Genomic DNA, 16,367 nt, shown 5'->3' with positions numbered 1-16,367 from the left:
CTGCTGCTGGAGAGGAGGCAGCGCTGGGGCTGAGGCTTCTCAAAAGGGCCGGGCCAAGAGGCACTGCTACCGCAGCCACGTGGCCTAGGGCCAGCCCCTGAGGTGCTGCTTCTTTCGCCACGTGGTCTGGGGCTAGCTCCAGGGGCTGGGGGTGGCCCCAGTCTGCATGGCCACAGTAGCAGCGCCTTTGGGGCCATCACGTGGCCACGGCAGCAGTGCCTCTGGGGCTGGCCCCAGGCTGCAGCGCCTCTGGCGTCTGGAGCAGCATGGGCCGCATGACTGCAGTGCCTTCAGGACCAGCCCCAAGCTATGTGGCTGAAGCAGCAGCACCTCTGGGGCAGCCTGTGGCTGTAGCCCCAAGCTGCGTAGCCATGGCAGAGGCGCCTCCAGGCTCCAAGGCGGCTTGTGGTCACGGTGCTTTGGGGCCAGCCACATGTCTGTGGCAGTGGCACCTCTGGCCTCCGGGGAGGCCTGTGGCTGCAGTGCTTTGGGGCCAGGACCGGATCATGTGGACACAGCAGCAGTGTCTCTGGCCTCCGGGACCACATGGCCACAGCAGTGGGGCCTCCTTCCAGGGCAGCCAGGACAGCATGGCTGTGGCCAATGCTGCAAGGGAGCATGAAGCTAGGTAAAGCTCCCCATCATGCCCAGACTCCCCACCCCAATCCTGTCACTTCCTCCCCCCCCACAAGACCCAGCACCCCCAGCTTGCTCTGACACCCTCCCTTGTTCTTATGCCCCCTCTTCTGTCCACACACTGCACCCTCCCTTGTTCCTGCTCCCTCCACCTGGCCAGACACCCTACTCCCAGCCTGCTTCTGCACCCCAGCTCCCCCCCAGATCCTGCACCCCATCCCTATCCTACTTGCTGGCAGCCCTGTCTCATTCACTGTACCCCTCATTTTTGTCCCTACCCCAGAGCCTATGGAGGTCCATAAAAGCCACTAACTCCAGAACCGCAGAAAAGTTAATCTGGTCTATGGGAAACTCTGAACCTTAGTTTCCCCCTTTCCTTCCCCTCACCCCATGAGGGTGGGGCACCAAACGAGTGAGGTGTCTCAGGTGGGGCCACATCAGTGAGGGCTGAGGGTTTTTGGAGGAGTTTTTTTTTCTTCTCACTTGTGTGGTCTCCAACTGATTTTTTGTGGGCCAGTGTTTCTAGATCCAAAAAGGATTCCTCACCTTTCCATAAATAAAGAAAACATGGAAACCTTTTGTGTTGGACATAATATTTTACTTTATTTAAAAACACTTAATTTGTTTCATAATTTAAATTAAACTGTTCTTACTAGCGGCAGCTGGTTCAGTAAATAAGGTCACTGTACCTAGCAGGGTAGTTCTCAACCCCACCCCGCCCATGGCCACTTCCAAAATTTGTGAAGTGGCTCCCCCTTCCAAAATTATTGCCGCCCCCCCGATAAACTTGAGACTGTAGGTCCTAAAGAGTCTCCAATTTGTGTTGATAGGGAGCCAGGAGAGCCAATGAAAAAAGTGTGTGAGTTTTGAATTAAAAAGCAGGACCTTCCTGCTGCAGTGTTTGTGTGATCAGCGCCAGACTGGGAGGCATGAGTTAAGCCAGGAAAAAGGCATGGAATTTCCAGTGATATTCATGCCTAAGGAAGGACTAAACCTTGGAACAACAGATACATGAGTACAACCAGAAATGTTTTGTTAAGTGTGATCAGGTTATTTTCTTCATTTCTGAGTTTGTTGGACTCCTCTGTACTGCACCATGTTTCTTCCCCCATACACTGTAACTTTTTAACTGAATCCCAGGGAAGCAATTCTCTGTTTTTAATCTTGCCTTTTTCAGTTGCTCTGTAACACCTAGCAACCAAATAGTGCTTTACCATGTGTGTCTTTGTTTTAATGACCGTTTTAAGATTATGATCTGGTTCCTGTGGCCTAGAAGGCAGGAGGTTCTGTGTGCACCTGCCTAAAACTGCCAGGTTGGCTATTCAAAATTACAGTTTGTTTTCAAGCTTTCTCCTGAGGGAGGGTTAAAGAGCTTGAGAGCACCCCACAAGAAGAAATTACCAAGTGCTTCTTCCTGGGCTTTCAAAGGGCTTTTTGCTGTTGGGTAGTGGCAGTGTACCACCCAATGTCAGGGAGTCTGTGACCGTAGGAAGTTTTTAAGCAAAAGCCTTTAGCAGCTGTGTATTTTAAGGTCTCTTGTTAGCCCCCACCCTCTGTGCTTGAAGAAGCAGAGTGAGGAATAGCCTGGACAGTCACTTTCTTCATAGCCCTAGATGGGGGTATCACAACCATGGCAAAAGTGCCCCCTCCTGGACGCTCACCAGGCTGTGAGTTTGGACCCATAAACTGGGACCCCATGTGCTTTTAAGCTCCTTTTGGTTCCCAAATAGGCACTAGTTAGGCTCTGGCTCCAGCCTTTCCGGCACATTTCCTGTGCACAGATTCTTTATCTGGTACCCATTCTGAAAGGACTAACAGGCTGCGTCTAGACTGGCATGATTTTGCGGAAATACTTTTAACAGAAAAGTTTTTCCGTTAAAGTATTTCTGCAAAAGTGTGTCTAGATTGGCACGGATGCTTTTGCGCAAAAGCATCCGTGCCCAGTATTGACGCACTTTTGCGCAAGAAAGCTCCGATGGCCATTTTAGCCATTGGGCTTTCTTGCACAAAAAATTAAGGTGCCTGTCTACACTGGCCCTCTTGCGCAAGTATTCTTGTGCAAGAGGGCTTATCCCTGAGTGGGAGCGTCAAAGTATTTGTGCAAGAAATACTGAATTCTTACATTAGAACATCAGTGCTCTTGCTCAAATTCAAGCTGCCAGTGTAGACAGCTGACATCTATACTGCAGCTGCTTTTGCGCAAAATCTTGCCAGTCTAGATGCACCCACAGTGTATCCTCTAATCTCCTCTGCAACTCAAGCACACTCTTTCCGTGGGAGCACACTAGTTTATAGTTCACCTCTTCTGGGTCAAATGATGGGTGAAGCAAACAGACACAGACTTTGCAGAAAAATGTATAAAACCAGTCACTGTGCATCCTGAATCCTCAGTGCTTGAATGTTCTTTGGATTCAGTTCAGTGTGACTTCAGGGTTCTGGTCCTCTTTGCTGGACTTCACTCTTCCAGCACAGGCCTTCTCCTCCACAGCAGGGAGACTTGACTCCTTGCAATCAGTGTTCAAAAAGTTTTCTTTGTTCAGGGCTCCTTCCTCTCTAAGTTTCCAAGAGAGACTTCTCAGCCATTAGCCTTAGCTAAAGAATAAAGCTGATCGAATGCAGGTAATTACTGCAGTGGTTCATGTCTAGGCTATGTGTCCTGTCAGAGTCCTCACCTGGAATGCTTCCACCAACTTCAGAGTGTGGGCATTGTAGGGCACTCACAACTGGGACGGCCCTCATCCCCTACAGCCCACAGCCTTAGCTCTCTGCAGACAAGCTGGTGAAAACTGCTTTCGTCTGGGGTGTAGCATGGCCCTGGTTCTGTTCAGGCAAGATCTAGTCTGCTGTAAATGGTTTATTCAAAGACAGACACTCAGGTGCCTTGTCCAAGCTCCTTAACACAAGGGGAGTGAGGCATGGTGCCAGTAAAGGTGATCAACATAACCTCACAGACATCATAATCCCACACAGAGCTCATAAATTGCACAATGACAGACTCCCAAGACCATTACAGCCCTGGAAACAAACTGGGAGAACCAGCTTGCTTTATCCTTGTCCTCCCACCCACACCCACTTTTTTTTTTAAGCAACCTTCTTGTTCTCATAGATGAAATTTATTAAAAGTTGATGGCACCTCCTGAAAGACATTTCAGATTCACTGTCATGGTCTGGTCTTACCAAGACATGGCCGTTCTAACCTATACTGAAAAATACAGTCATTGAGGCTACGTCTAGACTACACACCTTTTTCAAAAGAGGCTTTTTCGAAAGATACTTTTGGAAAAACCTCTTTCAAAAAAAAGGTATCTAGACTACAATCAGTACTTTCGAAAAAGCAAGCAGTCTGGATGTTCTCTTTCTGAAAAGCACAGTTTGCATTACATAGTGCCTTTTTTCAAAAGAGCACTTTCGAAAAAAGGTGTTCTTCCTCATAAAAGGAGGTTTTCCACGGTCAAAAAAACTGCTGCGTTCTTTCGATTTACTTTCGAAAGAACACGGCAGCAGTCTAGACGCAGGGGAAGTTTTTTAGAAAAAAACCTATAGTCTAGACACACTCCGAGAAAGAGTTCATAAAAATCAAACTGGACTTCATAAGTTTACAAAGATTCCCCATGTGGTGAGAATACTCATTTATACCTATTTGCTGCATCTGTTGTTATCCAGCAGAGAACATATTCAGTTGAAAATAAGAGACAAATTTTAGAATGACAACTTTATTGCCAACTTTAGGAGCTCAAAAATGATCCATCGGACCCTTCAAAAATTAGGAAAAGTGACTCAAAAAATCAGGAGATATAAAATAATAAAGATTACATTGTGTTTTTTGGTCTGGCTTTTGAGCTTGAACATCCCCTGCCCATTGTGTGAGAGACAAGGTGGTAATAGCTTTTATTGGACCAATATCTGAGAAAAGCTATTTCCTCACCCACCTTTTCTTGCTGATATCCCAGATAAATATACAGGCAGTCCCCAGGTTACGTACAAGATAGGGACTGTAGGTTTGTTCTTAAGTTGAATTTGTATGTAAGTCGGACTGGTACATATTGTAGGGGAAACTCTAGCCAAACATATTTTTTAGTTTTGGATAGCATAGGGAAAGGTTAACTCCCCTCTAATGTTTGTTTTGCTGTCTGTTCCCCTGTTCAGAAGATTTCACATCTATTTCTGTCCCTGTGACAAACTCAGGACTAAAGGAGTAACTCATCAAATACCAAACAGCTCTGCACCATGCTTTGAGCTAATAGCTTTATTTCCACACACCACCCAGGGTTCTAGGAGGAGGGTCCTTTTTTTGCTAACACAATGAGGCCAGCACTTTGTTTGTTTTGGTGGAGTCTTTGTTTGCCCAGGGAGCCCAGCATGTATAGGGGGAGGAGGGGCGGAGAGGCTGCTTTTGTCTGCTGTTCGGCAGCCTGTTGCTCAGGGGAGGGGGCAGCTTGTTGCTGGCAGGGGGGGAGGGGGGAGGCGTGCAGGATGCGAGGCCGTGGGGGGGGGGCAGCGGGCGTGGGGAGGCACTTTTCCTCTGCCCGGCAGCTCTGCGGGATCCCTGTCCCTGTGGCCAGCTGCTGCAGGCAGAGGCCAGTTGGAGCCGGCCGAAGAGGAGCAGGAGGTGGATTCTAGGACCCAGATGAGCAAGCCCCGGGGACGCTGCTGCGCTCTGGGAGCCCGGCATGTATAGAGGGGAGGAGGGGCAGAGAGGCTGCTTTTGTCTGTTCGGCAGCCTGTTGCTCAGGGGAGGGGGCAGCCTGTTGCTGGCAGGGGGATGGGGGGGGGGCAGCGGGCGTGGGGAGGCACTTTTCCTCTGCCCGGCAGCTCTGCGGGACCCCAGTCGGAGCCGGCCCGAGGAGGAGGAGGATCCTAGGACCCAGGTGAGCGAGCCCCGGGAATGCTGCTGCGCATGTGCGGGAGTTGCCTCACCCCGTTCGTATCTAGGGATCTGACGTAAGTCGGATCCACGTAAGTCGGGGACTGCCTGTAGTTACAAATACAATGCATGCAGATCTTGTGTTGTTCACGCTCCCAAATGTATTGAGCAATGTGATATTGGTCCCTGCGCCAGGAGCTCTCACCCCCACCTACTTCTTTCCCTGTCCTGCAAATAATCCTGTCCTTCCAGTTTCCCCTATCTGTGCAACCCACACAGCTCCAACTTCACTTCCACCCCTCTCAGGGCTTCTCATCCCTGTCCTGGCCTCATAGAGATTGAGGAAAGAGTAGTGCCACTGTGAGCTGCCAGACTCTTTAACCCCTTAGGCTATGTCTATGCTTGCGGCTTGTTGCGTGAGAAATATGCAAATGAGGCTAAGCGTGGAATATCGCCGAGTCTCATTTGCATACCTAATGAGACACCATTTTTGCAGAAGAGGCTCTTGCGCCAGAAGGAGCTGTCTACACTGCCCCTTCTTGCACAAGAAAACCCCTCTTGCGCAATGCTGTTATTCCTGGAAATAATAGGCGTAGCGGCATTGCACAAGAGGGGTTTTCTTGCGCAAGAAGGGGCAGTGTAGACAGCTCCTTCTGGTGCAAGAGTCTCTTCTGCAAAAATGGCGGTTTATTAGGTATGCAAATGAGGCTCGGCGATATTCCACGCTTAGCCTCATTTGCATACTTCTCACGCAAGAAGCCGCGAGTGTAGACATAGCCTTAGTGTTGCCACTCAGGAATTTGTGACCAATGGGGCTACTTTTGAAAGGCAACAAGCAACTTGTTGGGCTATACCTATGTAATCCCTCCCGTTCGGTAGCCCAGTGTGAGGTTATTCAGCATAGGGGAAGGCTTGTGGGAAGCTAAGCCTGAGGCTGGTTGGTGTGCTCTGCATTGTGTATTGTGTGTGTGTGCACCTCAGACCAGACCCACTCAGATAAACCACCCGGAGCAGGCTTTATTCTGTAAAAAACAAAGCAGGATCACAGTTCAGCAGCCCCTCCTCTCAGCATGCAGCCTGTGCGCTGCTTCTAGCACAGTCCCTGCTGAGACCCTCCCGGGGGCAGAGGTTACAGCACACAACCCAGCCCCCTTACAACATGTTCCAACCCCCACAGTAACTAAACCCCACAATTACCAAGTCCAGGTTCTCCCTTTGTGTCACTTAAACTCCTCTTAGGGGGCTCTATAGCCCTTCCTGGTCCTACCTGTAAAAAAACATAGAACAGGATCACAGTTCAGCAGCCTTTTTTCTGTGCATGCAGCCTATGTGCTGCTTCTAGCACAGTCCCTGCTGGGGGCAGAGGGAACATCCTGGCAGGAACCAGGAAGTTCTCCCAACATGATGCAGTTTGTAGTCCACAACTTGTAGTTCTCGGACTGCTGCTGAAACACACTGGACCTTGGGCTACACTTATAAATTCCTTTCTTGGGGCAAAAATTGGGCAATTTAACTTAATGCCCTGCTGCTCCCCAGTTCCAACTCTTTAGTGCCACTTGGTGGCTTTCATCCAGGTGCATGTACAGCTGGACCAAATCTGCCTCTTCCCCAGCCAGCAGAAGCCCTGCAGAGCATGCTCCTTGGGAACAAAGCTACACTGGCCACAGAAAAGTGTGGCTTCCTTTTGGCTGCAGGATGTACCCAGGGAAGCAGGTGCAGGATATTAACCCGGAAGTGGCCCATATGCACATGAACAATGGCTACTGATCAACCAAGGTAGAGTCTGTCCAAGACATATTTCCTCTTCCTCACGTAATGGTCAATGTCCATGACTGATCAGAGGGTCCCATGCCTCAGCTGAAAGACATTTCCAGTGGCACAATAGCAGTGGATGAATTCAAAACCGACTCCCTCCCCAATACCGCATCATGAAACCTGTAGCCTCTCCTTATAGGACTCCCACCTAAGCACTGAGCAGGCCCCAGAATGCTTAGGTATGAGAGCTGAGCTTTATGTGGTATAAGCACACTGAATTCTTAGAGAACGGGGGAGGGAGCTGGGGCTAAATCTAGATTCATATTTTGTGTGTTCCTGAAGGAGGCACTGAACAAGTAACCCCATCTCAGAAAATGGGTTGGGGTTTTTTCCCTGATTTTACTAAAAATAATGCTGTCCATTAGAAACAATATCTGCACAGTCTTCTACAGGTTTGATAGTTATGTGAAACCTACTGAATCATAACAGTAATAATAATTGCTCCCTGCTGCCTATTGAGAAATCCCGATGGTGATCATAACAAGTATGTCTCTTGGAAGATGAAGCAGACCGTGTTTCTCTTTTCTCTGAGTGTCTGTATTTTCCTTCATGAAGTTGATGATTCAGTTTATTTTATATATTTATTTAATTTTAGTTTCCTACTCTGTTTCTTTGGGAGGAAGCATCTGAAATGCGTACACGTTTTTAAAGGAGTTAATAGAGGAGGGAAGTTGGACATCTACCCCTCTGGTGCCACCTGCACCCATCTCAACAAACTCTTCAACAGTTCATCATGGCTACTCTATCAGACCACAGCAGGTGGTCTCAGGGGCTCTCCTCCTATCACCGTTCCCTGATTAGGGGAAGGAACCAGAACTCTCTTCCTTGAACCATGATGAGATCAGAGCAATACAGGAAAGCATGGGGAGAGAAGAAGGGAGTAAAAGCTATGGAGTTTGGGAATTCAGCTGAGTTCTCTAATCTTTCCTATACTCCTACCCTCTTCAAAACATGGCTCCCTGACAGTCTCTGAATCCTATGCCAGTACCTGCCCGTCCATGGGGAGGTGAGCTGTGAAGGCAGGACAAGGCTAGGCTGGACACGCAGAAAGGTGGGCGACGGAGATAACACATGGACACTGAATAGCCTAATGTGCTTCCAGTGTCTTATGTGGCAGGTTTAATTATTGACAAGGAGACAGAGGCAGTGGAGGAAGAGAGCAGGGCTATGTAACACGCAAGGGCTGAGAAACTATCTTCAAAAGAACCAGGAAAATAATTGCCCAAAACACTTCTTAATGCAGCTATACTATTGCCTAATGATGCCTTGTGCTTTTCCAAAGTATCAGGTTTAGTTACATCTAAGCATCTGAAAACAGGAAACACGAACATAAAGGTACACGCTGCTCCTACAATGCAATTCTAACCCTGCCCTCTTTGAGTGATGCCCCAACACAGCAGTAACATACCTGTTAGCATTCTTCCCATTGGAGTATTACACACCTCTGAGAGCAAGGCACGTAAGCACTGTAGGACAAAAGTCTAGTACTTACTTTTCGGTAAAGCAAACCTCAGATTAGAGCAGGCATAGCAAACAGGAGCTGCCTACACCTATACCGTACTCAGATTCTACTCCACCCATGCCACTCCAGATTGCAAAATCTCCCCTCCTTATTGCTCTAATGTTGCCTGCTAAGGCGTTGCTTTCACTTCCCCCTCATTAAGGCATGGAAACCACGCTTGTGTGTACAGGCAGTCCCCGGGTTACATGGATCCGACTTACATCGGATCCCTACTTACAAACGGGGTGAGGCAACCCCGCTCTAGCTGCTTCCCCCAGCAGACCAAGGAGATGCGAAGCTAGCCCCTCCCCCCAGCAGACCAGGGAGACGCGGAGTGGCTTTTCTCAGCAGACACCTCAACTTGAGAATAAAGGACTGAGGGAAGTGAGGTGTGGGAGAATAAAACTGAGTTCTGGAGAAATGTTTGGCTAGAGTTTCCCCTACAATATGTACCAGTTCCGACTTACATACAAATTCAACTTAAGAACAAACCTACAGTCCCTATCTTGTACGTAACCCGGGGACTGCCTGTACTACTTGACTAATAATTCCTGTAAGACCCCTGTGTAGCACTACTGACACAACCTGCAGAACTCAGTGCAGACTACATCACTGTGGATCTTTCATGCTCCTCTCGTCATTCAGTGAAATAACTCCACCAGTCTACACCAACTGCCATTCCCTCTACCATCAAAACAGCTACATCTAACCCAGAACACAGCAATTGGAATGCATTGAAATGCTGCAGCGATTCAAATTTGTGGACCAAAACATAAACTGGCAGTTTCCAAGTTATTTTCCATTTCCTTTAATATGGTATCCGTTACTGAAACGTTCTCTGTGGCTATTGCCAGCTCTAGGGGAACCGATTGGTATTTGTATTTCCTACTTTGAATTTGTAGTACTTTAACTCTTCACTTCCTGGTTTTCTGATATTGTGTGTAGCTGACATTGGTGTTCTGGAATAGCAGGAAGTACCACAAGGCAACCTGAACCTCATTAGCAAAGTTTTGGAACAGTTGATTTAAGTAAAAAGTCCTTGCCAATATACACCTGGCATTGTCCACTGTCAGAAGACAGGATACTGGGCTAGATGGACCTTTGATCTGACCCAGTGTGGCAGTTCTCAGGCTCTGGGTAAAACCTTGGATGGATTGTCTGGGAGAAGCCCTTTCATCGGCTGTTTGGAAGGGAATCTATTTAAAAAAAAACAACAGGATAGCCCATCCTGTTTAGGTTAATAATTGGGTAATAGAATACAATGTTTACATCTGGGGAGAAAAATTAAAACAGAGATTTGTCTCAATTTTAATCACCAAGAATACTTAAGAGTGATAGGGTGTTCCTGCTATAAGTTGCCCCGGTATACATCTGTTCCACACTAAAGTCGTTAACGCTAATAGGAACTGATGCATTATAGGTCCTCCCATTCCCTGCTCTTATGTTGCATGCCAAAAAAAAACCCCACCCCCAAAAAAAAAAAACACCCACCCCCAAAAATCCCAATTTGTGCAAATGGAAGTCAGCCGCAAGAAAAAAATTTCACCCTTTTAAATTGTTTTGCTATAAGTCCAAGTGTTTTGGAACATACCTTGGACTTAGTGAGGATGGCCTGTATTATTCAGCATGATATGGCTCAGAATGGGAAGTCTTTTCCAGAGAAATGGCTAAAAATTGGAATGTCAGCTGGCCTGAAGCTGCTGATGGGATCAGGGTCCTGTTGCTTAATGTTATGCTCTGTGGCAGAGTCTGCTTCAAGGGCCAGATCTATTATTTGCGGGGTATGATGACTGAATTGTAACAGAACTTCGATTAGATACACGGCTCTCACAATGTTGTTTGCAATCAACATGCACCTCATCTTGCTTCGTGTGTGTCACTTTAGTAATACCAGTAAGAAAAAAAACTATGTGGATGAAAACCAGCAGAATGTAGCAACACTGTGCACGGGCAATGGTAAAATGTCTCATGGGCCGCATCCAGAACCCCAATGGTCTGCAGGTCACCCTTGGGCCACCATTGCACTATATCCAAATTTGGTCAATTGCCCTAATGTTTCTGGACATCAACCACATATTCTCGTCCCCAAAATGGAGCGGCTTTATGTCTGATAATATTTATCCTCACTAGTACACAATGCTTACGTTCAAATATATTAAACTGAAACAAGAAACATTATCTGTTACCTGTCCTTCCTCCTGAAAACTAACCAAGTGCTAGACAGTAATAGTTGTGCAATGAAATGCAGGTCTGGAAAAAGATAGCTGAACACACAAGATGACCTCAAAAAAAAATGAGGTTTTTCAATTCAATGTAGGATTAGATCCAAATTGAAGAAAACAGTGAAGACTTCTCTCTCACCTTCAGCATCAAAGCATTTATGCAACAACTGTTTTGCTGGGAAAGATTTTTGTATGATAAGTTATCTTTCAGACATGTGAAAACAGATGTGTCACTCTTTTTGCTGCTTCATGCAGTTTAAAGTAATAGAGAATCAAATAATGCATTTAAATACTGGCCTGATTCAGATATACTGAGCAGGATATTTATTGTATTGTCACACTGTTTGTTTTTAAGTAACTAGATTATGTTCAGCAGAATAGTCTATATTTTACCATAGAATCTCTCACTTCAATTAATCTAAGATAAAACTTTAGGAAATTTCTTTGTAAAAAATTGTTTATTCAAGTGTTTTATAAACTACTAGGCAAATAGTCACTAAAGCCTTTGTGCCATGAGTGTAAACTTATTTTAAAAAACTGTGTTAAAAACTCATACAGGAATTCCTGTTCATGTTTTAAAAAAGTTTGCTCACACATTGAAAGAAAATACATTAGCAACGTCTTCCAGCAGAATCCATCTTTAAAAAAGTAAAATTCTAGGTGCAGAACTGTTCTACAGTATATCTTCTACAGTTTATTTTAAAAACCACATGATTGCATATCATCATCTCTATTGTCTTTTAGAACTTGATCAATGTTTTCTTAAACAGATGATATTCAATGATGTGTTATACACTGCCACAGGTACTACAATTATCATGAGTGCACACGCTGCATTTTACTTACAAAGCAAGACCTTTTCATATGCTGTCATATCATTCCTAGCCAATGCAGTTCATTTGATTATTTATCTTTAAAATAATGAACGTTTTTCAAGGGAAAATGCTAAAATTCATGGCCCAAATTCTCCACTCACTTCACATACTTGTTACGTCTCTAAACATAACCAAGTTTTAATTACATGAGAGCAAAATTTGGTCCATTACTGTAAACATTCACAAAAGCCTGCTGCAAACAGTGATGGACAGGTAGTCTATGTGCAATACAATTATTTCCATTAACATAGAGGGATGATAAAGAACATATCATGGAAGCAAAATGAAAGGCTTGCTTGCATTTCTGTAAAAAAGTGTTCCTCGCTAGCTAAATTTCACTCAATTAAAGTAATCATTCCTATCCCAAAATACATTACAGCATCATTTTCTGCCTTCTTTATGTTCTGCCTCAGATAGAGGAGTATTCAGTTCAGCAGCAGGCCCATAACATTTCATATGGCATTTTAAGAACCTGATCTAGTCTCCCCTTGACATACTACTGATACTAATAAAGAGTTACTCATGCATATGAAGGAGAGAATAAATCCTAAGAGCCATACACGGACCTCAATCTGTGTACACACCTCTTACTGATGGTAACAATAGAGGTGCATCTAGACTAAGGATTGTCTACAGCTTTAAGTGTCTAATTTCAATCTAGAAGTTCTTTCTACATCACCACACATATCATACAAATTTGAAGAGAATGATGGGTGAAAAATACCACACGCTATTTAGGATACCATTTTCCCCACACCATTTGGCTGCCAATCATTCTATTTACACAGGAAGTCTGTGTTTAAAGGGACTGCTCCTGTGAGGAACCAAACATTCAGTGCCTAGCTGCAGCAGATGGTGAAGATATTTGAACCATCACAGGACCATACCCTAAATTGTTTAAAATCTTGGCTTTCTTTGTAATCTCATACAGTTTCCCAGAATCTCTTCACTCTTGTCTTCCTTCTCTGTCCCAATTTCTGGGCCAGATCATGTCCCCATTGAAGTCAGTTTGTATTTTGACAATGACTTAATGGCAACAGGATAAGGCTCTGGCAAGCCACCACTGCAGTCTTCACATATGTCTTGCTTGTCAAGAAAAAGATATTTTATTGCCATCCACTCTGGGGCAGACTTGTCTGCAATGAAAACGGTGTTCCTGGTGCAGAGGGATAGCTAGCAAAACCATCAGGCTGAGCTGGATAGTTATCTAGAGCTGAAGCTGAATGAGCCTTCAAAAAAAGAGAAAACAAGCAGATTAGAAAGGAATTTAGGGGAAAAACAGAAAGTCATGCAGAGAATTATTCCTGCTTCTGTTACAGAAAATTTAACAAGAACAACTTCAGAATAGCATTTTGGGTTTACTAAAGAGGCAGGAGACAAGGGCAGGTAGTATATATAAGTATAGAAGGTTCTTTAAGTACACAGCAATTTTACCTTGAAACACAGAATCATAAAAATGGAAAGGAAGAAAGGGACTCTAAGAGGGACTTGTGGCAGAGGCAGGGCCAATTAAACATGACAGGTGTTGAAATAAATTGTCCCTAAAAACTTCCAATGTTGGGAATTCTATAACCTCTCTTGGAAGTCTATTCCAGATCTTAACTATCCTTATAATTAGAAATGATTTCCTAATCTAAATCTTCCCTGCTGCAGATTTACCCAATCACTTCTTGTCTCACCTTCAGCGGACTTGGAAAACAATTGATCCCCATCCTCATTATAATCGCCATTAATATAATTTGAAGACTTTTCAGAACCACCTCTCAGTCTTCTTTTCTCAAGACTAAAATATGCATAGTTCTTTTCAGTCTTTCCTCAGAGGCCAAGTCCTTTTACCATTTCTGTTGCTCTCTTCTAGATTCTCTTCAGCTTGTCCCTATCTCTCCTGAAGTGTAGTACCCAAAATAGGATTCATTAGTGCCAAATACAGAGGCACAACTGTGTCTGACACAAGACATTCCTGTTAATGTTCCCTAAGGATTTTTAGCATTTTTTTGCAATTGAATCACACAGTTGATTCATAGTCAACTTGGGACCCACTGTAATCACCCAATCCTTTTCTGGAGCACTGCTGCCTAGCCAGTTATTCCCCATTTTGTAGTTGTGCATTTGATTTGTCCTTCCTAAGTGTAGTAAAGAAAGTCCTTGCCATCTGTACCATCTTGGTGTCATCTGCAAATGTTAGAAGTACACTCTCCATCACTATCCAAGTCATTCCTGAAAATATTGACTAATGCCAGACCCAGGACAAACACGTGGGGCCCCCTTAGATACATCTTCCAAGTTTGATAGCCAACGATTGATAACTACTTCTCTGAATATAGACTTTCAACCAGTTTTGCACCCACCTTACAGTAATTTCATCTACATTACATTTCCCTGCATTGGTATGAGAATGTCATGTAAGACTGTGAAAAGTCTTAGTAAAATCAAGATATCACATGTACAGCTTCTCCCCCATTCACTAGGCCACTCAAAGAAGGAAATCAGGATAGTTTGGTATAATATGTTCTTAAAGGCATTGCTTACTATTCCTTACAACCTACAGTAAAACTTCGATAGTCCGGCATCTGATGGTCCAGCACTCCTGATGGTCCATCAGGAACCCAGAAGTGCTCCGGGCAGCTGGACCATTGGAGCTGCTCTGCCCCCAGCTTCTCCGATTCAGCCACTGCTGAAACTGACCAGCGGCAGAATCGGGGAAGCCGGGGACAGAGCAGCTGGAGTGCTGCCGGCAGGTCCCATAGCGCTGCCCCTCAGGTCTGCGAGACCAACCCGGCAGCCCCCCAGCTGTCCCCGATTCAGCCGCTGCTGAAACTGACCAGCGGCTGACTCTAGGAAGCCCAAGGCAGAGCTGCTCTGACCCAGGCTTCCTGGAATCAGCCCCTGATCAGTTTCAGCAGCAGCTGACTTGGGTACACCTGGGACAGAGCAGCTGGGGTGTTGCCGGGTTGGTCCCCGCAGCGCCGAGGTGCAGTGCTACTGGACCAACCCGGCAGCGCCCCAGTTGCTCTGTCCCTGGCGTCCCGATTCAGCTGCTGTTGAAACTGACCAGCAGCTGACTCCAGGACGTCCGGGGCAGAGCAGCTCTGCCTCGGGCTTCCTGGAGTCAGCCGCTAATCAGTATCAGCAGCGGCTGACTTGGGGACAGCTGGGGTGCTGTTGGGTTGGTCTTGCCGCGCCAAGGGTCAGCGCTACCAGACCAACCCGGCAGCACTCCAGCTGCTCTGCTGCAGGCGTCCTGATTCAGCCGCTGCTGAAACTGACCAGCAGCGGCTGAATCAGGGACGCCTAGGGCAGAGCCGGACCCCTCATAGCCCCCCCCTTCCAATAGTCCAGCATATTTGGTAATCTGGCACCCCCTGGGTCCTAAAGGTGCCAGATTATCGGAAGTTTACTGTATTATTCTTTATGCTTATAAATGGATTGCTTAATAATTTGTTCCAGTATCCTTCCCAGTAATGAAGTTAAGCTAACTGGTCTAATTTCCCCAGGTCTTCTTTGTTCCTCATTTTAACGATAGGTATTATATTTGTCATACTCCAATGCTCTGGAGCCTTGACCATCTTCCATGTATTCTCAAAGATAATCACTAATGGTTCCGAACTTCAGCTAGCTCCTTAAGAACTTTAGGATAAATTTCATCAGGTCCTGCCAATTTAAATACATCTAAACTTATCTAAATATTCTTTAACCTGCTCTTCCTCTTTTTGGTTTGTGTTCCTTTCCCCTTGTAGGAAATATTCATTTTGTTATGTATCTGGGCACAATTTACCTTTTTTAGTAAAAACCAGTGAGGCACAGATTAAGTGATTTGCCAGATCACAAAATTAGTTTTAGGAACAGAACAGAATCCCAACCAGGTAGTCAGTGCCCTAGAGCAAAAATATTACACATTTTACAGTGTCAGATTCATTTCCTTCTTTCCTCTGCCCCACTTTTACAATGCTATCCCTAAGAAAGGTTTTGAAAGAGCCACAGCCTTCAGAGAAAGGCAAATTAAGTGTATCAGATGATACAGGTTGAACCTTTCTAGTCCAGCAACATCTGTAGTTTGGCATGATTTCAGGTAGCCGGATGTCCACTTGTCATGGGTTTGGCCAAGCTCTCAGTCTTCTGGGCTGTTATTTAGCTCTAACTGACCCTTAAATGACTTCTAAGGAAGTGACGAGGAGTCCTGTGGCACCTTATAGACTAACTGAAGTGTAGGAGCATAAGCTTTCGTGGGCAAAGACCCACTTCGTCAGATGCATGTAGTGGAAATTTCCAGAGGCAGGAATAAATATGCAGGCCAGGATCAGGCTGGAGATGACGAGGTGGATCCAATCAAGGAGGATGAGGCCCACTTCTAGCAGCTGATCTGGACGAAGTGGGTCTTTGCCCACGAAAGCTTATGCTCCTACACTTCAGTTAGTCTATAAGGTGCCACAGGACTCCTCGTCGCTTTTGCAGAT

At 45.6% G+C, this 16,367-nt stretch overlaps 1 protein-coding gene across 1 annotated transcript in view; it reads right to left on the bottom strand.

Moving 5' to 3' along the window:
- Window positions 1–11,477: 11,477 nt before the first annotated feature.
- The window catches only part of PROSER1 (proline and serine rich 1), a 30,471-nt gene continuing 25,581 nt past the window's right edge, over window positions 11,478–16,367 (bottom strand). Inside the window, exon 13 of the mRNA XM_075919118.2 lies at window positions 11,478–13,142. Coding sequence (XP_075775233.2) covers window positions 13,020–13,142 — 123 coding nt within the window. The 3' untranslated portion in view covers window positions 11,478–13,019. The remainder of the gene's footprint in view (window positions 13,143–16,367) is intronic.

This window comes from Pelodiscus sinensis, chromosome 1 (assembly GCF_052426305.1).
Source record: "Pelodiscus sinensis isolate ZL-2025 chromosome 1, ASM5242630v1, whole genome shotgun sequence".
NCBI classification, from domain to species: Eukaryota; Metazoa; Chordata; order Testudines; family Trionychidae; genus Pelodiscus; species Pelodiscus sinensis.
This window is presented reverse-complemented; position numbering and strand designations above follow the sequence as displayed.